This window comes from Vanacampus margaritifer, chromosome 1 (assembly GCF_051991255.1).
Source record: "Vanacampus margaritifer isolate UIUO_Vmar chromosome 1, RoL_Vmar_1.0, whole genome shotgun sequence".
Classification (NCBI taxonomy): Eukaryota; Metazoa; Chordata; class Actinopteri; order Syngnathiformes; family Syngnathidae; genus Vanacampus; species Vanacampus margaritifer.
In genome coordinates, this window is record NC_135432.1 from 9,502,455 (window position 1) to 9,526,357 (window position 23,903).

General features: G+C 39.8%; 2 protein-coding genes and 1 long non-coding RNA gene across 7 annotated transcripts; 2 read left to right on the forward strand and 1 right to left on the reverse strand.

The window, feature by feature from the left end:
* Positions 1-2,070: 2,070 nt before the first annotated feature.
* On the reverse strand, positions 2,071-4,504 carry LOC144060100 (uncharacterized). The gene is made up of 4 exons (XR_013295850.1): positions 4,466-4,504; positions 4,063-4,147; positions 3,050-3,091; positions 2,071-2,946 (listed from the first exon to the last, which is right to left on the reverse strand). It is a non-coding gene; the product is annotated as an uncharacterized LOC144060100 (long non-coding RNA).
* A 2,389-nt stretch (positions 4,505-6,893) lies between these two features.
* Positions 6,894-18,198, forward strand: LOC144055370 (SH3 domain-binding protein 4-A-like). 5 transcript variants are annotated; one of them, XM_077571311.1, is made up of 7 exons: positions 6,894-7,030; positions 9,603-9,790; positions 10,660-10,819; positions 10,901-10,977; positions 11,050-12,962; positions 15,741-15,929; positions 17,070-18,198. In XM_077571311.1, the coding sequence occupies exons 2-7, from the start codon at positions 9,646-9,648 to the stop codon at positions 17,292-17,294; spliced, it is 2,709 nt and encodes a 902-aa protein (XP_077427437.1). In that variant the 5' UTR covers positions 6,894-7,030; positions 9,603-9,645; the 3' UTR covers positions 17,295-18,198. The 5 variants fall into 5 exon arrangements, with proteins under 5 accessions (XP_077427437.1, XP_077427423.1, XP_077427429.1 ...); XM_077571297.1 differs by having other exon boundaries at positions 10,660-10,977; XM_077571303.1 differs by having other exon boundaries at positions 10,901-12,962.
* Positions 18,199-18,982: 784 nt separating this feature from the next.
* On the forward strand, positions 18,983-22,054 carry LOC144055395 (ADP-ribosylation factor-like protein 4C). Its single transcript, XM_077571328.1, has one exon. It carries the CDS (start codon positions 19,334-19,336, stop codon positions 19,916-19,918), a length of 585 nt encoding a protein of 194 aa, XP_077427454.1. The 5' UTR covers positions 18,983-19,333; the 3' UTR covers positions 19,919-22,054.
* The last annotated feature ends 1,849 nt before the right edge of the window (positions 22,055-23,903 follow it).

Genomic DNA, 23,903 nt, shown 5'->3' on the forward strand with positions numbered 1-23,903 from the left:
TTTGACTTGTGGTTTAAATTTATGGAAATACAGTACTGTATCCAACTGAAGTACTGTAGTTCAAAATACTAAATTTCAGCACACAAAGTACGTGCATGATTTTAAGATGTATAAACATATATATTAAATCCATTATGTATTATTGTAATATTTCAATTTTTTTAAATTTACAATTATACTTTCAAATGAAACAATGTCAAATATATATATATATATAAAATTGTTATATTTACTAGCTAATTATCATAAATTAACTAGTCAAAGCAGAGCTGTGGCAATAATAATAATAATAATAATAATAATATAATAATAATAATAAAACATTTTTCACTCATAGCGCTACCTTGACTAATGAGTTTAATCCATTTCGTGCCCCATAATTCTCATAATTCAAATTACTCCTTCCCAATTGAAATTAATTAAAGTTACATTTATTTGTTCCAGCCCCAATAAATAAAAATAGCACTTTATTATAAAATGAAAATTAAAAAAAAGCATAAAAAAATAAAAAAATAAATACTGATTTAATAAAGTGTAATTAATTATGCTTAAAGTCAGTCAGTCCCGTCATTGATATGTGAATACACGTTTGAGATTTTATTAGGTCATTTTTCATGTGGCTATTTCTATCTGTTAAATGCTCCTTGTGAGTGTTTTCATTTTGTATTTGTGCGTTTGACTATTTGCTACATTCAATTATTGACTGAAACTGCACCAACGACTGTTGTTCCCTTTTCTGACTACGTTGTGCTCATAAATTTACATACCCCTATGGTATGTTACATAAGTGTATCTGAAGCTCACTTGCAACTAAAAATTTGCCCTGCAACACAAAGCAAAATATCAGCCAAGTGACAGTTTGTAACTTTGGCCACTCATAATAATAATAATAATAATAATAATAATAATAATAATAATAATAATAATAATAATAATAATAATAATAATAATAATAATAATAATAATAAAGATACCACCTTAAAGCCCTTTTTGTGATGTTTTTTTGCTGCTGGGTTGCTGTGAGATTTTTGTAAAATAAAATATGTACATTGGCTTACTGAAGGTGTGGAAGCACTGACAGAGAACCAAGAAAGTGAAAATATAACTATTGATTATTAGTGAAGGAGTGAAAATTAGATGTTGCCAGGTTAGAGACGGAGAAAGTAGGAGGATCTTGGAAGGACTTTTGTTTTGGATGACGTCATGACTACTTGGTCACCACCACAAGACAAAAGCGTAGCTACACGCCCATGAGGGTTGCTGTCAGGTAACCTAAACCACACAATTAGGTCACAAACATTTTTAGACAGCTTTGAAATATCTGTGGACCAAAAAAAACACTAAACACGTCAAATGGCAACTGTGTCTACCCAAACAAAAGTACTGGATTGAAAAGGATATTTCCTCAACAAAACTTTTCTCAAATTCACCCAGGCGGGGGAAAAAAAGGTTGTGATTACAGGTCAGAGGCACTTTAAATTACAGACATGATGCCATGGTGATCTTCCATGGCAGGCCAGTCAAGTTTGGCCTCGGGACTCATCCTTCTGCCCTTGTTAGTAGGGAGAGCCAGAGGCGTTTTGGCAGACTGCAGCTCTGCTCAATGCTAATGGCATCTTGGGGCAAACTGGGAAGGAACTCAAACAAAACAAAATTATATTTTCATGCCCATTTGTGCATGTAAATAAAATATAGGTACAAGTTACAGTGGCTCATCTGAAAAGACTTGGACACTTCCTTGACAGTGGTTTCAGTCTGTATACAGATGGCCGTGCGTGAGTCGCACCGGGAGTGACGTCATGCAGACGACAAATTCGGCCTTCGGTGGACCATGCATCCTTGTGAATTTGGACCGGACTCAAAACTAACACTTTGATACATACTGTACTGGACGTGTTAGCCGCAAGGTGGTGCTGTTTACATCAATCAATTTTCTTAACCGCTTATTTACTTTATTCTTTATTCCAGACCCATGGGTCAGAGAATAAGGGGGTGGGGGGGGGGGGGGGGTGGGGGGTGGGGTTTAGTAATAAAAAGTAACAACAACAATGCCAATAATAAAAACAACAATACATTCCTCAAAAGGGTCACAAATTCATTTTAATAAAATATTTTTTTTTTAAAAGCTCAAAATTACAAAATGATTAAAAAAAACATTGACAAGTTTAAAATTACAAAAATGATGATATCTTTTGAAGTTGGCTATTTTAGATATTTATTCACAAGATACTTTAAATCTATTTAAGATATTTTATTCACAGGATGCATAAAGTATCTATCTACAGTGGATACAATGTCTGCACACCCTTGTTCAAGTGCCAGGTTTTTGTCATTAAAAAATGAGTATAAGATAAATCTTTTCATTTTTCCACCATTAATGTGACCTATGAATGTCCAATTTAATTGTTAAAAAAAATACAATTGAAATAATATAGATACACTCTTGCTCTAATTTTTTCATATTAAGAAAATCTGGCATTTGAACATGGGTGTGTAGACTTTTATATCCACAATATCCTACAAAATGTATACTTTTCTATACATTTTTTTAAATGAGAAATGTTGCAATGTTTTAAGGGTAACTCCATATGTATGATTTGTTTACCAGGACTTTTGTTCTTTTTTCTCTCAAATCTGCATTGTGTAGTAAGATAGAGAATGAGAAAGTGAGTCTAAATCTTTAACTGGTTCTTTACTTTCACTATCTAAGTAACATATTGACACTTTCCTGCTCTAGTCATCTGCACTAATGTCAAGAGGTACTTTATGTTGGAGTTCTGTGTCTGTCAGAACAAACTGAGTCATCATCATCCTCGTCGTCATCATCATCATCATCATCATACTGGTCGTCCATCTCATGGGTGACGTACGAGCCCTTATGACTGGACCGGCGCCATAGCACAAATACAATCACGCAGATGAGGATTAGTGTGGCACTTATAACACCTACAAGAGGAAACACACAACCATACAGTGATACATTTTAGTTATACGAGCAAAATGTGAAAATATGTCTATGAAAATAGAGCACTTAGCGTTTAGCTCTCACCTCCAATCAAGGCTCCAAAGTACCCGTCATCCACATTTAGGTCTTAAAAAAAAGACAAGTTAAAGTTTAAGATGAATTATTCCTGATCTTACTCCCAGTTCTGTGCTACCTCAATTTACTCTATGAATGATCTGACTTAAAAAAATATATTTTTCAGCATTTTATTTTTTATTCCAGAGTTCTAAGCAAACATTTGAGTTACACTTATTATATACCAATTCTTCAAAGAAGAGGCCAAATTCTTATGTGAAGCTGTATATTGTTCTTCTCCATTGAAGTTTAAACATAAAAAAAAAAAGATCAAACCACATAAGTCTGCTATCTTAATGCTAACGCAATGCAAAACTTGTCGTCATGCATCTAAGATGACTTTGGGCGAGAGCCATGGTACACCCCCTTCAACTGGTCGCCACCCAATCAATCACTGGGCACAGATGGACAAACAATTTACACTCAAAATTTGGGGTATTTGTTAAACATGCACGTTTTTGGTATGTCGGAGTTACTCATCGAAAACACATGCTAGTATGCCGAAAACATGCAAAATCCACACACGGAGCCCAAAGCCAAGATTCAAACCCGCAACCTCCTGACTTGTCTTATCTCCACGGCAACAGACGTTGCACGAGGGAGTCGCTCCTTGACTTGACTCTGATGTAAGGCTGATAAGACACTCCTCCTTCCTCCTCGCTCTGCCTTAGTAGTGATGTCATCATTTTGACATTAAATATATCAACACACTATTATGGCAGTACTCTTCTCTCTCTTATACAAAGTATACACCTAAATATTTTTTAAATAAAGCTATGCCAGGTGAGAAGAGGAAGCATGAACACACAGAAGGTTTTCAAGTATCGGTAAGAAGAGCAAACATTTGTGGTTTCACAGCTCAGCCAATCTGCTTCAAGTCTTTGTTGACTTTTACAATATTTAACTAAGAGCATGTTGTTCTTTAACAATTCTGACTGACAAAGACTCTGTTTGCCTCTTTCAGAAACTTTCATTAAACATACCGGCCACAGTTTTGGTCACTGACTGCGGATGCATGGTCACGTTTAAGGGGAGAGGAGTTGTGTTAGAGGCCATCTCCACAGCAGCCTAGAAACAACATTAAAAACGAATTAAGAAATTCACGTTTTGTTCATGTTTGTTATTTTGACATTTCAAAATCCTAGTTGTAACTTTATAACTACAAAGCATGTTGCTTTGACTTCAGAAACACCACAAGCAAAATTACTTTTCCACAATTCTGAATGAACACGACATTAATTACATTTTCATGGTTCCTTCCACACTCTATGAGAAATGGCAATAATTAGTCATTTCCTCACATTTTTTATGCCGCACGTGTGCGGTTAGTTCAAGTCTTGGCAACAGCAGCATGTCAAAAAAATCAACAATTTGACCAAAACTCACCAGCTCACAGAGTCTGACAGCAGCAAATACAAGAGTGTGTAGAAACACACAAGCACATATGCATAAAAATGGGTGTGGTGGATCTGGACCTGGGGACACTCCCACCAGTGGTGATGCTGCCCTTGAAGAAACATCAACATGGAAACCACACGTAAAAGTATATTATAGAATATTTTTGTTAATTAAAAAAACATTTATTTTTTTAAATCTGAGACTAGAGAATCGGTGGGTGCCGAATGGCAAGTATGCGGGGGCCATTGTAGCTGACCTTGACATTTACAAAAAATGGCCACTAGAGAGCAGCAAAATCCGTTTGGCACATTTCCCTGCCTGAAAAGCAAGAATAATTATTTTTATTGTGACGAGAATAGTGGATGAGTGGAGAATCTACAGGTGCCATTGGGGTCAGGAATCTCTCTAAATTTGAGGTCAAGTGGGCCGAACCGAACTGAACCAGTAAAATCATTGCATAATTATAGTTGGTGTTGGTCCCTGTGTTTTAATACAACGCAATACAAGTACATCAGGAACATTTTCATATTTTACTGAATAACCTTTCCCAAAACGTTATGAACAACATGAGATTTTTAAAGAAAACTGTGCTTTGGTTTATCATCTGCTGTGTGCATTAGTGTTGCTCTTTAAAATGAAACTACCTGATTTCAAATAGCCTAATCAAAATCGAAATAAATTACAGAACTGTACAGATTTAAGTGAGAACTTTGTTAAACTGGTTAAATTTTTTTTGATCACTTACCTTACCAACATAAATACTTAAAACTGGCAGAAATAGTTAGTTTGTCAGTCAATTAATAGTCCAGTAGCCTCTATGACTAAATCAAACCTAACCTTATCCATAAATTTATACTGGAAATGCTCAAATTTGTCCCTTCCTAACACTTAAATTACCTGCAATAGTGCATAAATATGTCATTTTTCTTTCTTTCTTTCTTTTATATTGTAATGTCTATAGTGGTTTCTTAGCCAAGTCCTTGTAAAATATGCTTATAATCTCAGTGTGCATTTCTAACTACTTAAAAGTGTGAATGAAAATTTCAACACTCAATAAACTAAGTTATTTTGATTGATTGCCAAATATCCCATCCCGAAATATCATGGGGGAGAAAGATTACTGTAATGGCCAAGTAATGAGTTCATGCAATTATGCTTATGTATTCATTTGTATTTTAATAAATTCTAATGTAAATAAAATGTTGTCACCATGGCGATAGAAGATGTGGCTGTCTCATGTGGCATATTCCACTCCTTAATCCCATAATCCTTTGCAGCCTTCACTCTCACCCCCTACCCCCGATTGGATTAGGAGCTCCTGGATCAGTGTGTCTAACCTCCACCCACTCCCACCTGATGGCCCACATATTTAATTCCTTCTTCCAGGTTGTCCTCATTGAACAGACCGGAATTGAAAGGTTCATCTTCTTATGCTCCTGACCTCTTTCAAATATGTATTTTTCTTGCACGCATTCTAATGAGACACATCTGATGAATACAACCATGAAAAACAGGCCAACCACAACCACAGTGCATCAACACATGTAGAAAGACCATGTGACAAGTCGTCCGTTTGTCTCTGTGAAAATGACTCATGTAACTCAGCGATTGTGCTCTTCTTTGTGTACATGTGTACTGTATTATATATCATACTGCCACCTCGTGGCCTATATGTGCACAACAAAAAAATAAGTAAAACAAAAAGAAACACGCTAATTTTTCAGTGCTGTATTGAAACAGAGATCTAAAGAGAGCGCTGTGTCAGTACAACATTGAAGCACTTCAAACAGCTGCTCTGAACTGAAAAACAGAAAAGGAGACATCTCATTGATGATGAGAATGGGCCGCCAGTGAATTTATTTCTTTAGAGCAGGTCCCACTTTGAAATCCTTTAGCAGTGAAAATGACATGAAATCCTAACAAATGTCAGCTACCGTGCGTTTGAATTAGTAACTCAAATCAAGTGATGCTTGTTACTTAGTAGCTTCATCAATCAAGGATGTCAGCAGAGGTGGCAAAATGTGAAGAAGTACATATATCTCACTTGTGTTTAAAAAAGAAAAAAAGAAAAAAAAAGGAAAATATTCTGGTAAAAGTAGAAGTACTGATACACCAACATGAAGAAACCTCCATAGCGTTGTTGTTGTTGTTTTTTAATAAATAAAAAAGATTTTGGGGGAATAAAAATGTTTTAATACTTATAAATTATATATAAATAAATAAAATAAATGTTTAAATAAATAATACATTAATATAAAATCAATCATTATTTCAGTTTTCATAGTGAGTTTCATAGTCAGTATGAAAACCATCAAAGTCTTGACTCTGCAGTCGTTGCTGCAACCCGAGTGTGCGGTGTCTTTGCTCCACCCTTGCTCTGACGTCACCACCCCCCACATCACTTTCAGACAGCAGCAGGCAGTCTCCTCCAGTGTAAAACAGTCCAGTGAACTGAAACTTCTGGACCGGGAAGAGAGATTTCATTTGATCTATCAACCTTGCTTTCTAGAATCTTAAAATGAAGGAACTTAAAAACAAGAACAATAAATTGAGGTGAGCAATTATTGTGCATTATTGTGGATTATTAGTTTGTCACAATGGACCGTTCTTTTTAGTGGTCAGTTGTTTACAATTATTTTAAATGTTGCTTCCCCCACCACTTCTGATAATATAATTACAGTCAAATATGTTTATTTTTTTGTTTTTGCTCGAACAAGTCCACACAGTGTTCTTAAAATATTATAAATATGAGATGACTATGAATTAAAAATGTATTTACAATTAAAAGTAACTGAGTGTGAAGTGTAATGATAAAGATTTTCATAAATTTTCCATCGCACTCAGCCTTGGATTAATTCAATCGAAATTGATGAATACCGTATTCATGCTTCAGCTAATTAGCGAGTCTTAGCTCTGCCAGTAAGGTCACCTGGTAATCTGAAAATCCTTAACTTTGCACACACACACACGCACGCACGCACACACACGCACGCACACACACACACACACACACACACACACACACACACACACACACACACACACACACACACACACACACACGCACACACACACACGCACGCACGCACGCACACACACACACACACACACACACACACACACACACACACACACACACACACACACGCACGCACACACACACACACACACACCCACACACACACACACACAGTGCCAACATAAATCATGATTGCCTCACACACTACTGGAATGCTGTCACACACACCACTGAAACACTCTGATACACACTTCAGAAACGTTTTACACACATTACTGACATTTTCTTTCATTCACACCCACTAGTTTTTTTTTTTGCTTTTATACATGACTAAGCTCTCACACATTACTTAAACTCTCTCTACAACACTTAGGAATTGCTTTCACAGACACTACAGATTTTTATTATGGCCACACGTACAACTGAAACAGAAATCCTCTCCCATATATTTAAATATATTTCAGTAACTCTTTCACTGCCAGACGTTTTCAGAAACGGGTTGTCCCCACTGCCAGCCGATTTAAGCATTTTGAGTGATCTTTCAAGGTCGGACTCTCAGCTTTGTTTGTTTCTACCTTATTCCGTTCTTCAGTAATCAACAATAGAAAATGGTTACTTTCACCGAAATTCTCTGTTTTGAAACAAAAAACGGAGAAAAAGAGCTTTTTGTGAAACGATGTTATTTCATGCACTGTAGTGAATTGTACACTTCTTTTTGTCCATGAATGATGCCACAAACACCTAAATAGTGCTTTACTTCTGTAAAACGCTTTCACCAACAATGAAAAAGTGTTTTTTGATTGCAAAATACGTTTATTTCCATTCAACAGTGTAACAATTTGACAAAACAATTTCGCAAACTATTTACAAATGTGTGCAACTGTGGTACTACTTACAATTATGTGGATGTTTCAAATACAGTTTTTTCTTTTGTAACGCTCTCCTGCGTGCAAGGAGACGCCAGGACTCGCACAACAGTTTACTTTCACTTTCGCATTGGTCCGTTTTGCGTGCAAACGTTACACTTTCTTGACGGCCTTTTTTTTCCGGGGAATAAAAAGCAAGTAGCAGACTGTACACACTTCCTCCGATGAATATGCATTGGACTCGGGGCACTCTCCGTCGTCCGATCGAACGTCCGCCTGTGCGTGCTCGGTTGCGTTCCGCGTTACGACACCGTCATAGCCGCCGCGTCAGCGGTTCCAATTTCGCCGTCAAGCTCGCATTCACCTTCATCATCATCGATGATGATCATCGTCGTCATCAATGTACTATTTTAGCGTTGGTCGATGCCTTTCGTCTTGTAAGTGTAGAGCTGCTTGCAAACGCTCGCCATTGCCCGTTCCCTCCTCCATCTAGCTCCATCTAACGTCTTCTACTGCCGCGTCAATGCTTCCCAACCACGGAGTCACCACCCTCATCTTCATCATCGATGATGATCATCGTCGTCAACAATGTGCTCTTTCAGCGATGCTTTTGGTCTTTGAAAAAAACGGCTCGGGCGTGAGCTCCTCGCAACCGGCCGCCATTTTTCCTTTGTCTTCCATTCTCATCTCCTGCTCGACGCTCTAGCTCCGCCTCTAATGACGCCCAACCGATCTTGTCAAAAGAGAGTCATCGCTGCCCTCTAGGGGCCAAAAATAGTCATTAGGCACAACAGACCGGCTGGAAACTTTCACCACAGCTCCGGAGGCCTTGCCCGCACCCGTTTCAAAAAAAAATAAAATTAAAATTGGATGACGTCTTTAGACGTCATTGGCAGTGCTCCGTAGGTTTTTACTTGACGTCTATAAACGTCAATGGCAGTGAAAGAGGTAATGGGGACAAGTGAGTTATTGTGAGCTTTCAAGCAGTTGCGATGGATGTATATTTATAAACACGTCTGGATGCTGATAAATAATTCTTACAGATTATAAAATAATAACATGTCCACCCTGCTGTTATTGATAAGCATCAAATCCCGACCACCCTTCCTTCCTGCCACTGATGTCACAAAGGGTTACGAAAGCAAAGTAAAAAAAAAAAAAAAAGTAGTTGTGAAGGGTTAAGGTTATTTTTCATGTGAATGTAATACTCCATTTCAAACACCTTCTCATTCATTTACAGATGAAAAGCATTGAATGATTGAAGAACCCAATGAGGGTCGCCCATGGCTGCCAATCGAATCATCAGCATGACAAGCAGCAATCACCTCCTCCCTCGCTGCAAGTCTGAGGGGATGCTCGTGGATCTCGACGAGGGGGGTCCAGTCGGCCTCACACAAGTCAGAGGTCAACATGAAATGTTCTCTTCGGGTACGAGCAATGTGAACAATTTGCCCTGTAATTGCATCACACCAAGGGACTCTTGGGCTATACAAAAGATAAAAAGATATTGAGTTACAATGTTAGGCAATAAAAGTATTTATTGCCTAACTGGTTGAACTTCAAATGCTCCATATGCGCTAATGAGCTCAGCTAAAAATAGTACATTATGCATTCAATTGCACACCTCTGCTGTTAAAGTAGTTTTTTTCTTAGAGGTGCTTTGATTATGAAATTAATTACAACTTGAGAGGAAATTGGTTTCCCTTTTTATGCTCAAGAATACAAGCTACAACTGGAGGAAGCCAGGCCACATGTAGGGCTCCTTTTTTGTTTTAAAACCATTCCTTCTTACATGACTTTAGAGTGTCTGTAGCATTTGCGTCCACTTTTAAAGAACACTAATGTAAACTCACAAACGCTGTTGTAGGTGATGAAGATGTTTCATCTCAACATCTCATATGAAAAGCTCTTTGCGATAATCTTTCATGATATTGCATTAAAAAAAATGAAAAAATCCTGTTTGACATGCTTGCAACAACAGCCTCATCAAAGTTGTAGCATAAAGAGAGCACTATTGACAACATTTGCATATCATTGGCATTTTTTTCAAACAAAAATACAGAGTGTATGGAATATCTCAAAACTAGAGCCAATTCGGAAAAGCGACATCAAAAAAACTAAAACCATTGAAACTTTCTTGGCACTAAAATGTGTTGACCAGTGTTATAGATACAAAGTAGACCAGCTAAAAATAATCTGAAACACTCACTGTATAATAGTAGAATTGGGTATTGATTTGTACCATGAAAAATGTCCATATATATTATTTAACTATTATTATTCTCTTTTGCTTTCAGTGCCTTCTCCCAGTGCCTTAAGACTGGACACATCTGCCTCCTATGGAGCTGCACAGGAAGTGGTCGCCATCAAGGATTATTTGCCCAGAAGTTTAACCACCCTGAAATTCTCCAAAGGTGATCGACTCTTTGTTCTGGACACGTCAGGCGGCGAGTGGTGGTACGCACACAATAACAGAGAGATGGGATACATCCCTGCTGCTTATGTCAAACTGCTCAACTTCAGGAATTGTTCACTCAGTGACAGTGGAATGATTGACAGTCTTGGAGAGGAAGAGAGGGAGCTGAATGACTTTGAAGGGTTAGGAGAGTGGACAGGTGAGACTTTGAATCCCTCTCCAACTCAAATCAAGCATCCATTTTCTGATAACTCCGTCATCCATCCCTTAGATCAGAACTACAAAGAAGCAAGCGTGACAAGCTCATCAAATTTGACTCTTTTTGACACACTTGCATGCCCAAGTGGCTCCAACTTTGACACCAATAATATCAAGTTTAGTGGCGTCAGCAGTTATCCCAACCTTCACAGCGATAATCCTCTTTTAAGGAGTAAGCGTTCCCAAAGTCTTTCCCAACTCTCGGTTCTACATGCACAATCAAATCCAACCATACCTTCCTCTTGTTTCTTCACGGGCTTGAAGGCACCGTCGCCAGAGCAGTTCCAGAGTCGTGAGGACTTCAGAACAGCATGGCTGAACCACCGAAAGCTGGCCAGGTCATGCCATGACCTGGAATCGTTGGGCCAGAGTCCAGGGTGGGGTCAGACCCAACCGATTGAGACCAGCATTGTGTGTGGGTTGGATAGCAGTGGAGGTGTTGTTCAACTGCCGGACACCAACATCACCATGCACATTCCTGAAGGTCACGTATGCCAGGGAGACCACCAGCAGATCTCCATGAGAGCCTTACTGGATCTTCCCTTGGAGCTTAACAATGACCGTTGCACCACTGTCAGCCCAGTGGTGGAGATCAAGCTCAGCAACATGGAGACAAAGTCTTTTGTCACTTTGGAGATTAAAGTATCAGTCACTGTTAAGAAGGAGAGTGGCCACACTGCCGAGGTACTTTGTGTACGGAGCGACTGCAAAGATGGGCCTTACACACCCATTCCTGGTTGCTACGTTTATAAGGACATGGTCCAAGTACGCCTGGACAGTCTTGAGCCGTGCATGTATGTGGCGGTTGTGGTGCAGTCACTGTACATCAGTCACGACATGACTGTGTGGGATCACATGCAGAGAAAGGTAACACTCGGTGTTTATGGACCTAAGCACATCCACCCTTCCTTTAAGACAGTCGTGGCCGTGTTTGGGCATGACTGTGCCCCTAAGACTTTACTGGTGAGCGATGTGGGTCGCTTAGCTTGCCCCACCCCTCCAGTCACCCTTCAGCTGTGGGGGAAGCAACATTTTGCGCTGGGGTTCCCCCAGGACCTCCAGGTGGGGTTGTACCCCAATGTATCCAACTATCAGGTAAAAGCCTGCGATGGTGCTGGGGTGATCCGAGGATTCCAACTTAAACTGGGCAAAGTCAGCCGGCTCCTTTATATGATGTCATCGCATGACCCCAATATCATCTCAGACTTCACTCTTCGGGTCCAAGTCAAGGACACGCTGGACTGCATCCTCAGCCAGTTCTGCATCCAAACGCCACAACCTCCGCCAAAGTCTGGAGCAAGGACGACGGGACAAAGGAGATTCTTGAAAAAAGGGGAGGTGGACAAGATCACCCTGTCGCCACTGGCTGTCACCTCTAAATACCCCAAATTTCAGGACCGCTGTATCACCAGCCTAAAATTTGGCAAGCTGATAAAAACGGTAATACGGCAGCACAAGAGCAACTACCTACTGGAGTACAAGAAGGGCGATGTGATTGCCCTGCTCAGTGAAGAGAAAATTAAGCTAAAAGGGCAGTTGCGCTCAAAAGAGTGGTACATCGGGTACTATCAGGGCAAGATGGGGCTGGTCCATGCCAAGAACGTTTTGGTTTTGGGAAAGGTGAAGCCCATTCATTGGTGTGGACCGGACCTAACGACAATGATGCTGCTGGAGCAAATCCTCAAGCCTTGCAAATTTCTTACATATATCTATGCCTCTGTAAGAACGGTTCTGATGGAGAATGTGGGAAACTGGAGGGCGTTCGCTGATGCGCTTGGCTACGGGAACTTGTCACTTAATTACTTCTGTCGGACCGAGTTGGACAATGAGCCGGAGAAAGTAGCATGTGTTCTGGAGAAACTCAAAGAGGAGTGCACCAATATGGAGAACAAGGAGAGGAAGTCGTTTCAGAGAGAGCTCATGATGGTGAGTAAAAGTGTCATCGTAGCAACAAGTTGATTGTGAAAATGCAGGTGACTTTTACGTGATCTGGAACGTTCTAAAACTACACTTCACAATTCACACAATAGACTTTCACAGTGCATTCTGAGTGCTTCACAGGCAAAACTCTATCAGGGGAAACTCATCTACTGTAAGCGGCACATTATCTAAACCAAAGTGTGTGTTTACACAGTCGATCCAGGATCCCTCCATTGACGTGTAGTGAGGTCGGAACAACGGCGGCAATTGTTTTCCACAGAAAGGGGCATGGACAGTGAATCACAAGTGTAAAACTTCACTCTGGTCATGGCTGTTAGGATTCTGCCTCTATTACGGTTCTAATACTACATCAGAAGCATGCACATTGAGGGGGTTGCATTTGATACTGTTAGAAGACTATCTTTGTCTTCCGCGTGTTCGTTGTTGTTCGGGTAGAGAGAATGTTGATTTTCTGAATACAGACTGGAGATCGGTGAACAGGTTCTTCGAAGGATTTATTTTACAGAAAATTCTGGACACAAGCAAGTTTACAGACAAATGGCTGCAGTCCTCTCGCAAGTGTGTTATTTCAGCGGACTCACAGCATTCTTATACTATCTTGAAAAAAACCCAGGAAACAGCCCCCAGCCCTGAGTTCAATACACATGACGACAGCCGGAAGTAGATAAGACTTTTTACACTTTTACAGCACATCATCCAATACACATTGACTTTAACCCCAGACACTGGCCCATTGATGTGGAAACAGACGAGGTCCTTTAGACATGATGACATGAGCAGAAATTGCGACAGCACTTACAAAGACACATCCACAGATAAAAGTTCTACTGAGGAAATAAGTAAATTAAAACAGTTATAACTAAATCTGGGCAGAAGACCCTCTTCAATACCCCTCATCCCTCATGCGTAACTTATATTAAAAGCAGCGCTGCAAATGCTGTCTTAGATGGCCACTGTGAAAGATGCTACAGTCTCCATTCTCCAGTTTTACTTTGTCCTTGATGGAGATAGTTTTGTAAATACAGTATGTTGTTTGTTTGGTCTTCATTTTTACCAGCAAGAGACTATCTAGGTTAAAATAAAACTGAATTCACAGACAATGTTGAGCATTTCAATATTCCTGTGCTTTGGACTGTAGTTTAAACCATCCTGATCTCATCCTTATCTGGCCTGGAATGTGTGTTTCCCAGTAACTTCGGGATGTGGTTCCAACTTCCTCTCAGAGGGGGGAACCATCACCAGGTTTACATAATTATTGCTCAATCAAACATTTCCAGTCCCTGAAAGAAAATCCTTGACCAATAAACAAGCCTCTCATTCTTTCTTGTGGAAGCCGGATTATAATTTGTGAGCAGCTTTGGGCCAGAACCCGGTTGCCATATGGGGATGTTCCCATGAAAAGTTGTGGGAAATGATAACTGATACTGAGAGAAGACAAAGAAAGTGGACGCACCCCCATCATGATCAGTTTCATCATCACCTCATTTAGAAACACACAAAATCTGTCTACTTTTTTTCATCTTAAACACAAGGTGAAAGCTATTTCTTCATCCAGCCACTACACTCACTAACAGCTGCAAAATCATATCAAATTTGTCATGATACGTCTTCCTTCCTCACAACAAGTGCTTCCATGTGAAATATGAGCAGGAGGCTTGCAGCGGCATCCGACACTGGCTAGGCAGATCTCTTCAAGCACCAGATTGGGTTACAACAGACAACCGTTTATTAACAGAATCATGCACTCAAATACATCTAAAAAATGTATAGATGGACCATTGAGAATTGTTCTCAGACTTTACAGACAGATAAAAAGTTTTCCTTGATCAGCATGATCACTACAGTACTGTCCGCCATCTACAGTAAGTGTATCATGCTGATTATGGAGGATAATGGAAACCTCAACAACTTTTGGTTGTTGGTCAGGTTCTGCCTCTTCAGACCTCCTGATCTTTGTTTTGAAACTGTTACCGGTTTCGTGTGACGTCTTGCATGTCAATCCTTTCCGGCTTAAATGACACGACTGTCCAAAACAAAGCTGTTTCATTGCATGTAAGGCCATCGTGCACATGCCGCAGTGTACGTGCGTATGTGTTTGTCTTGCTATATTTAGAATCAAGCCTTCATGCAGCTTAAATCAGCAGATTAAGGACCGCACGTTAGAAGAGTGCCATTATGCTCAGCCAGGTGACAGAAGGCGAGCGTAAGCATGTAAGCGATCTCAGAGAGTTTTTCAAATCCGTTCTCTCCCTGGGAGACATTGAGTTAAAACTAACCTTGTGGGTGTCAGAATTTTCGGGGGGATTTCCTATAAATTTTCAAGGGTTGTTAAGAAGCCAATTTGAGGTAATATTTAGGGAAATTTTAGGAAAAGCATCATATTCAAGCTTACATATAAACATTTTGTTTTGTCATAAGCAGAAGTCCATGTCCATGCAAAATAATACTATGCATGACATTTATTTGTGTACAACTTCAGTCCAATTTTTTATATTTTATTGACCAAAAAATTATTTAATGAAGGAACAAAAGCATGAATGTTGAGTTAAATATTATCATCCCCCCTGATCCAACACGTTAAAAAATTCAACAACAAAAGTTTTTTTTTTTTTTAATCACTGCTTCCATCCAAAAATACCAACCTAGTTCCATTGCAAATGTTAAATAATCCTGGAATTTTGCATCACAAATCAGGACTGACATCAAACAATGCTATGCCCTCTTGAGGTCACGCTTCCTTAACCCTACCTGCCACCCCATCAGGCCTTGCTCAAGATGGACTGCCAGGGTCTTGTTGCCAGATTGGTTCTGGACTTTGTCCTGCTGACCACGGCAGTGGAGGTGGCATCCCGCTGGAGAGAACTTGCAGAGAAACTGGCCAGAGTGTCCAGACAGCAGATGGAGGCTTATGAGGCACCCCACCGTGATAAAAGCGGCGTGCTGGACAATGAGGTGAGAACACGCTACTTGTTTATTATCGTTTACATCAAAAGTTGCATTTTGGCCATTTGATAACGCAAAACAACTGAAATTATTTGCACTGCCGGCAACCAAAGCCATCAAATAATGTAGAGGTAATTCAGGTAAGTAGGGTTGCAAAAGGGTGTAATTTTTCTGGAATGTTTACTGGGGATTGCGTATTTTGGGAAATATTCCAAATTAGAAACTTTCCAGGAAAATTACGGGAATTATTTTACATGTATGGGAATTAATGCCAATTTAATCTCACGTACACATCAGTTTACACATCGTAATGTGTGACATGACCAAGGCAAGTGTTGGTATGTTTTACCATGTTCTATAGCATAGCATAATATATTAAAAGTGGTGTCATAAAAGAGCGATAGAGAGGAATTCCATGACAGAGCTTGTCTGCTGTGGGGTTCTCCATCGCTGTTTATTGGCTTCATGTAGTGTTTCCTGGAGGGGTGATGATATTGATTGCCTTGTGAAAAGAAAAAGACAAACAAATTAAAAGCTTTTGGCCCCTCAATGTCATTGTTGCTTATTGAAAATACTGTATTATGGACCATTTCATAATGTTTGTGAACTTGACTATGACTAAGCTAACTTGAACCAATGACATTTGTGCTGTGTTTGGGCTCATGTTACCAGATCGACCTTAAAACTGATTTAGCATTTTTTTCATTTTCCTTAAAAATCTAAATGAATCCAGCAGAACCTATTGGTGAGGAAGATAAATCAAGTGGATGTTTTAAATAGTTGTACGGGATGTCTTTGAATTTTAGCCAAACACAATAGCTAGCCTGCTAGCTGATGACAGTCAAAAGTGCACATCTGTGCCATTAATAAGAGCAACAGAAAAGTCAATTAATTAACCATTTATTTGATGATCATATTAATGATATCTGAATTTCCACCATATCTATTTTTGAATCAACTTACCTGCTAAATGTAAATTACAGCCAGCATTGCGTCTCTCTTCCTAGCAACCTTGTGTACCTCATGTCACATGTGACATCGTGGTGAAATTGACTAGTGCACACAAGAACAGTAGCAAGTTGTTTTTAATGATTGACCAAAGTTGCCTCTGTTTAACATTAACACTGTCCTTTCCCTGGATCCCACCAGTCTATGTGGAAACCAGCCTACGACTTCCTGTTGACGTGGGCAGCGCACGTAGGGGACAGCTATCGTGATGTCATCCAGGAGCTCCATGTGGGTCTGGACAAGATGAGGAACCCAATCACTAAGAGGTGGAAGCACCTGACTGGCACGCTTATTCTCGTCAACTGCCTCGACATCCTCCGAAGTGCCGCCTTCTGTCCCACTGGCTATGGCGACTTTGCCGTCTGATTTGCCGTGGTTACCGGTGACCAGGGCCAGTCAAGCATTTGCTCCTGCTTACACATGGACCTGTGTCATGTGACCAGGAAGGTCTCTTCCACCAGTGCAGTATTGAGCCTTTCTAATGGTGAACAAACTTTTCCTCCAAGGTCCGCATGCAGAAAAATTAAAGGTTGCAAGGGCCACTTTGATATTCTTTGACTTTGTCAAACACGCTAAAACCAATCCATCAAGTCATTAAACAGGGTGCCCTAAAAGTCACTACTCACTTGTTTTTTTTCAATTTGATTTCTGGTTGTGAGGCGAGTAGGATTTGATGCAGTTTTATTCAGCTTTGCCCATAGTTCGCCATTGACATTGGACCAGCATTGCTAAATTGAAGAAAGATATTTTTCTGGTCACCTCCTCACAGCTATCTGAGAGATACCTGATATAAAATAGGAAAAGTGAAATGTTTAGTGGCCTTTGGGACACTGCTACATCACAGCTTTGGATTTCTCAGGATTTTGGGTTGGCCAGCTACCCTATATCCCACTAGAATAGCTTAGCCTCTGCATACACCAGAAACCAAATCACACTTCCACATTCAGAACCAAAATAAGAACACCCCAAAATAAAAATAAAAGGATAATCGTTTTCTATTGTGTACTGCATGGCATGTCACTCATTGCCGTTTGTATGTCGACAAACTGCTGCTGCTTTTAAATCTAAATTTAAGAGTTGCTGAGAGAAAATCTACAATATGCATTTGTTTTTCATAATGTGTTTGTAAAATTCACTGCTGAATATGTAACTGTATTTCGTGTTTGTTGCTGCCTCTTGGTAATACAATACAATCCTTGATTATTTTTTTTAATCAATGTTATAATTTTGGTCAAATAAAGGTTCAATAAAATGAAAAAAGTATGGCGAATTTGCGCCCCCTTGTGGAGTTCAACCATGTCCCCGAAACGATTAACTGTAACTGGCCTCAGCATCATAAACAATTATAGTTGGAGACCACCAGATATCATAAAAGGATGATTTTGCTTCAAGGAAGGCAATCATGCTACATAGGATACAAAGTCAAAGGGTTAGTAAATCCTAACCCTGATTCATTTGATGGGATTATAAAGGAGGTAAATAATGAACTATTAACATATTCTTTTGCACACACCTACCTGTATCTATTTGTTTACATTTGTTCTGCAGTCACAATGACAGTTAACATATTTGTGTTTGGAGAAAGGCCGATTCCATTTTGTATTCTTTAGGCTGCATAATTGTGAACCATGCAGTGTAAATCCAGCCTGAAACACTGCAAAACAAATTTAATGCGTGACCTTTGCTCGGTTGTGACCCACGAGCGCCACATTCTTATATGACAAAACTCCACTGCCATCTAGTGGCTACAAAAATATAACGACCGCTTGAATTAAACAAGCCGTAACGGTAAAAATAAAATAAAAAATTGCATGATTAAGAATAAATAAATAAATAAATAAATAAATAATAACCCATAACACACAAGGGAGGTGTTTGATACTATTGCCTAGTGAAATAAAACCTTTCCCGCATTGCAAGGATCTGAAGTCTCGGAAAGGATGTGGGCAGAGGAAATAGCGCACGAAAGATTTCAGAACAAAAGCATTTGACTTTCCATTGTCAAGTAGCGATCTTAATGGTAATGCGGCTTTTCTTTTGTTTGCTCCTGAAACCGGATATCAATTCTCATCCATCCCACTGCAACCATTCTGGTGGCTACATGGCGTTTTATTTTTTCTATTTTTAATCCACGCGTCACGCACGCACTCGTGTGGGTTAGCAAACTCAGCACCACGACATTGCAGATACACGAGGGGGACATAATGTGACATTTCTGCGGGTTGTCGCTATGCTCGTGGAGTGACGCCACGCCACGACCATGCAGGGATGCGGAGGTTAAGGAGGTTGAGGAGATTAGAGATTGAGGCTGCCGGAGTGCCTCTGCGCCACCCTCCTGAGCCGCTGCTAAGGCGGCCCGGGGTTTCAGCATCCTTCCGTCCCCGACTTCAAGCCGTGCTTGCAGGATGGGGACTAGTTTCTCCAACCTGGCAGCCTTCCAATCCCTGCACATCGTCATGCTAGGCTTGGACTCTGCGGGCAAAACCACCGTGCTCTACCGGCTCCGGTTCAACGAGTTCGTCAACACGGTGCCCACCATCGGCTTCAACACGGAGAGGATCCGGCTGGGCGGCGCGGGCACATCCAGGGGCATCAGCTGCCACTTCTGGGATGTCGGCGGCCAAGAGAAGCTTCGTCCCCTGTGGAAACCCTACAGCCGCTGCACGGACGGCATCGTGTACGTGGTGGATTCGGTGGACGCCGAGAGGCTGGAGGAGGCCCGGGCCGAGCTGCACAAGATCACCCGCTTCTCCGAGAACCACGGAACCCCGCTGCTGGTCATCGCCAACAAGCAGGACCTGCCGCGGGCTCTGGACGTGGCGGACATCGAGCAGCAACTGGCCCTGTCCGAACTGAGCCCGTCCACGCCGTACCACGTCCAGCCCGCCTGCGCCATCATCGGCGAGGGTCTGCACGAGGGCATGGACAAGTTGCACGAGATGATCGTCAAGAGGAGGAAATCGCTCAAGCAGAAGAAGAGGAGGCAATGAGGGAAGCAATAATATTCCATTTACATGACAGCATGGGACACATTGCAAGTCTGTGTGTAGGATTCTTTAGAATATTTAGAGACGTCAAATATAGCCCTAGGGTTAAATGCAAACGATTATTCAGTGCTTAAAACATTTAGTGGACTATGCACCTGTCATGAAAGTCAGAGTGTCAGTTGCTGAATTTGAGGTGTCTCAATGGGCCTTAAGCATAACTTAATCTAACTTCTAAAACAGTATTTTTTCCCCGTTATTTGACATCTTAAATCAAGCCAAAAATAGTAAAATAGCCCCATGAGCTAAATGCAAATAATTATTTCAAGGGGTTATTTTGTGCATACTTACGAGACCACCGGTCATGAAATCAGCATAGGAGAGCATCCGGCATAATAGAGCGCTTAAAAAAACCTGTATAGCAATAATAGTTTGATATTCATATTAAAAATAGCCATCCATCCATCTTTGAGTCTGTTTAGCCTGTTCAGGGTTGCGGACAAGGGAAGATTATCCTCGCTGAGGCAAACTGGAATAGACTAGACTACACTCTATATTTTGGTTAAAGAGATTCTGCAGATTAGTGAATCAATCATTACCGAAACTGTTCATTTAAAGAAAAAAATTATAGAGAGAGATACTCCCTAAAAGTGATTGTTACAGCAGCATAAATCAAATTGCTAAAAACATATAATAAAATACATAATATGAAACTGTTATACACAAGGATATTTTTGAGCAATAAAGTTGGATGTGTTTTTTTTATCTTTAGCTGAGCAGCAGATATTTGCATCTAAATTACGATTATTATTTACAACAAATTTGTAGCATTATTATATTTGATTGATTGGTTTTATTAAACTTCTAAACATATACACATTACAAGTATAAAATATAAGTTAAAGTGGAAAAAAGAAAAACAAGAATAGGAAGGGAAAAAAAATCATCAGTAATTTTTACTGTTTAAAGGGTAGTAGGAAGAAGTTGAAAACTTTTAGAGCAGATGTGGTATTAAAATCACATCTATTACATTTCTTAAGCACTGCAAATCAATTTAACAATGTTTTGTTTGCAGGGAACACATTTCACCACCTCCAAATTTAAATGACATGCGTACGCATGAGCAATCTTAAACATACAAGATGAACAGTGACTGCAAGCTTCTGACAACATAAGCACCTCTTTCATCCATTGTGGATGTCAGACACAAGGACGCCACGTTTGTGTCTTGTGGGGTCCCAGAAAAGACGATCCCTGCACCTGGATTCCAGGAAGACGAGATGATGTCAAGGTCTGAAGCCTTAAAAAAAAAAAAAAAAAAACGGATTAACTCATTCACTGCCATTGACGGCTATAGACGTCAAACATTTATTTGAATTGTTTCTATTAGTTTAACATTTGAAAACACAGACACTTTTTTATTGTACATTTAGAACAGATATAAAATTTGTGATTAATCAAGAGTTAACTTGTGAAGTCATGCGATTAAGTATGATTTAAAAAATGTATTGCCTGACGCCCCTAATTTTTAATAATCTTTTCTTTTTTTTAAAAAAAAAAAAGAAAATATTTGGGGCGTAAATTTTTTCTTAATTAATCGCATGATTTCACCAGTTAACTCACAATTAATCACACATTTTATATATCTGTTCTAAATTTACACAAAAAAAATCTCGGTTTTCATACTCTTGTTAACAAAAGTGGGAAAAATGCTAAACTAATTGAAATTGAAATGAATTTTTGACATTTATAGCCGTAAATTGCAGTGAATGAGTTAATGTGGACTTCCCACAAGGAATGAATGGAAGGAGGCCTGAAGGCCTTTTAACTTGAATGACTGTTATTGTAGCATCTCGTGAAAGCTGATTTTTAAGTGCCATACTTTCAATCAGTGAGACATTTGCACTTTTGTTGGCGGAGTTGTCATTTACTTCCACTTCATCTCTTCCAAATGTAACCAACAAGTAGCAAAAGATGCTGCATGCAAGCTAAAGATGAACGATGGCTGGTGATGTGCCAAATAATTTCATGTCTTTTCTTCATCATTACAGCTTGAGCAACGTTTTAGACCAAGGTCCAAACTGCAGTAGCATAACAACATTTCTCTTTACAATGATGAATAAAGATAACTGCATTTCAGAAGTCAAAATGTTTTCTTCCACTTTCTGCTATGCGTCAAGATCCAATTTGACCAACATATCCTCAAGTAGCTGCCTTAAAAATGTCATCTTAATACATATTTATTTCTGAATGTGGAAATCTGCTTTGTGAAGGGGCGGATCTATACTAGTGGAATACAACCCCCCCCAAAAAATCCTGACAAACAAAACTATCTACCTCACCACCTTTGACAAACATATAAACAATAAATAATCGCTTGGATTAGTTTAAGGAAAAGTTTGGACCCCCCTTGTTTAGACTTCTGTTGGTTAGAAATGTTTACTTTTTAGGCTGAGGAATTCTAAAATTTTGATTGTCAAGCCTCTTGCATTAACTTATTTGTTCTAAAATGACTTCCTATTCAGTTCTTAATCAACAATGCAGGCTGGAGAATTGGTGTAATTATCCATACATATTTTACTGGACATCAGTGAGCAATAAGTGTCTTGTTGCCACATGGATTTTCAAAAAACAGATTGGCTTTGCTCTGAACTCATAGTTGAATGTCACATGTTCATGCAGCCAAACAGCCAGTCAATATCTGGACTGGGGATTTCCACGTTTTGAATGAAGTGGAACTGCAGAAAGTTACACTATGAGGTCTTGAAAGTTGATTGAACGTAATTGTCAGCAAAACCGAATGTGCTGGGAGATGGCAAAATGCATTAAACAAATATTTTGAGAATTAAATGCTTTTTGATTGATTGTGGTTTTTTTTCATGGTAAACAATTCAAATCTAATTGCCCATTAGAAACGTTTGAGTACTTTTTTCACCTTTGTGTGCCCAATGTCCTGCAAAATCTCCAGAGGTGGCAAAAGTACTTAGTAGAAATACAGATTACGGGGAAAAAAAGCACGGACTCTCCTGAACCCTCCTCAGTCTATTTGCACAGACTCCCTGAAATATACTATACTATACTATACTATACTATACTATACTATACTATACTATACTATAGCGCACCACATTTGACCCCTCTGTCTATGTCCTTTGTTCGGCGGTGTTACATTCCTTTGAAGATGTTTCCTTTAATTTTTTTAGAAGATGTGGTTCGCCAGATTAATCCATTATGTTTCTTTAAAGCAGTGGTGTCCAAACTCGGTCCTCGGGGGCCGGTAGTCCCGCAGGTTTTGGATATTTCTCTCCTCCAACACAGCTGAAGCTCATCAGCAAGCTCTACTAAGCCTGATAACAATCCTGTTGATTGAAACAGGTGCGTTGGAGCAGGGAAACCTCCAAAACCTGCGGGACTACCGGCCCCCGAGGACCGAGTTTGGACACCACTGCTTTAAAGGATCTTTGTGTAGATTGTCACTTTTTTTTTTTTTACTCGCAACTGCCACCTCTGGCCCAAAGCGTAACTGCAACATCTGCGTGTGTCAGGCTCGTTCATGGTGCGACAGCCACAATTGACAAACGAAGACATGATTTTGAATAAGGTAAGAACAACTCCGCCCCTCCCCTCCCCAAAGAAATTGTGGAGTGTGAGGATTCGCACACTCTACTATAAAGGGAAAATAAAAGCTGATAGGTGCAGTCAGAGTAAATCAGTCAGGGCTCTTCGTACTCATCTGGGCATTGGTGGAGCATGCATGATGTAGGAAAAGCTTTAATATTACCTTTTTAAACTGCACACCTTTAAGGAGATTCTTCCGATTATTGGTAAATTGGTTTTCGCCATTATCAACATCATCTGGCGTAATGCTCCAACATTTTAAACATACATTGGTGCAACCCCCTTTCAAAAAAGATGGTCTTGGTCAAGGTGTGCTGTTGAGTTTTAGATCGGACCAGACGTGACTGGAGGTACCGAGAACTAAGCGGAGGCT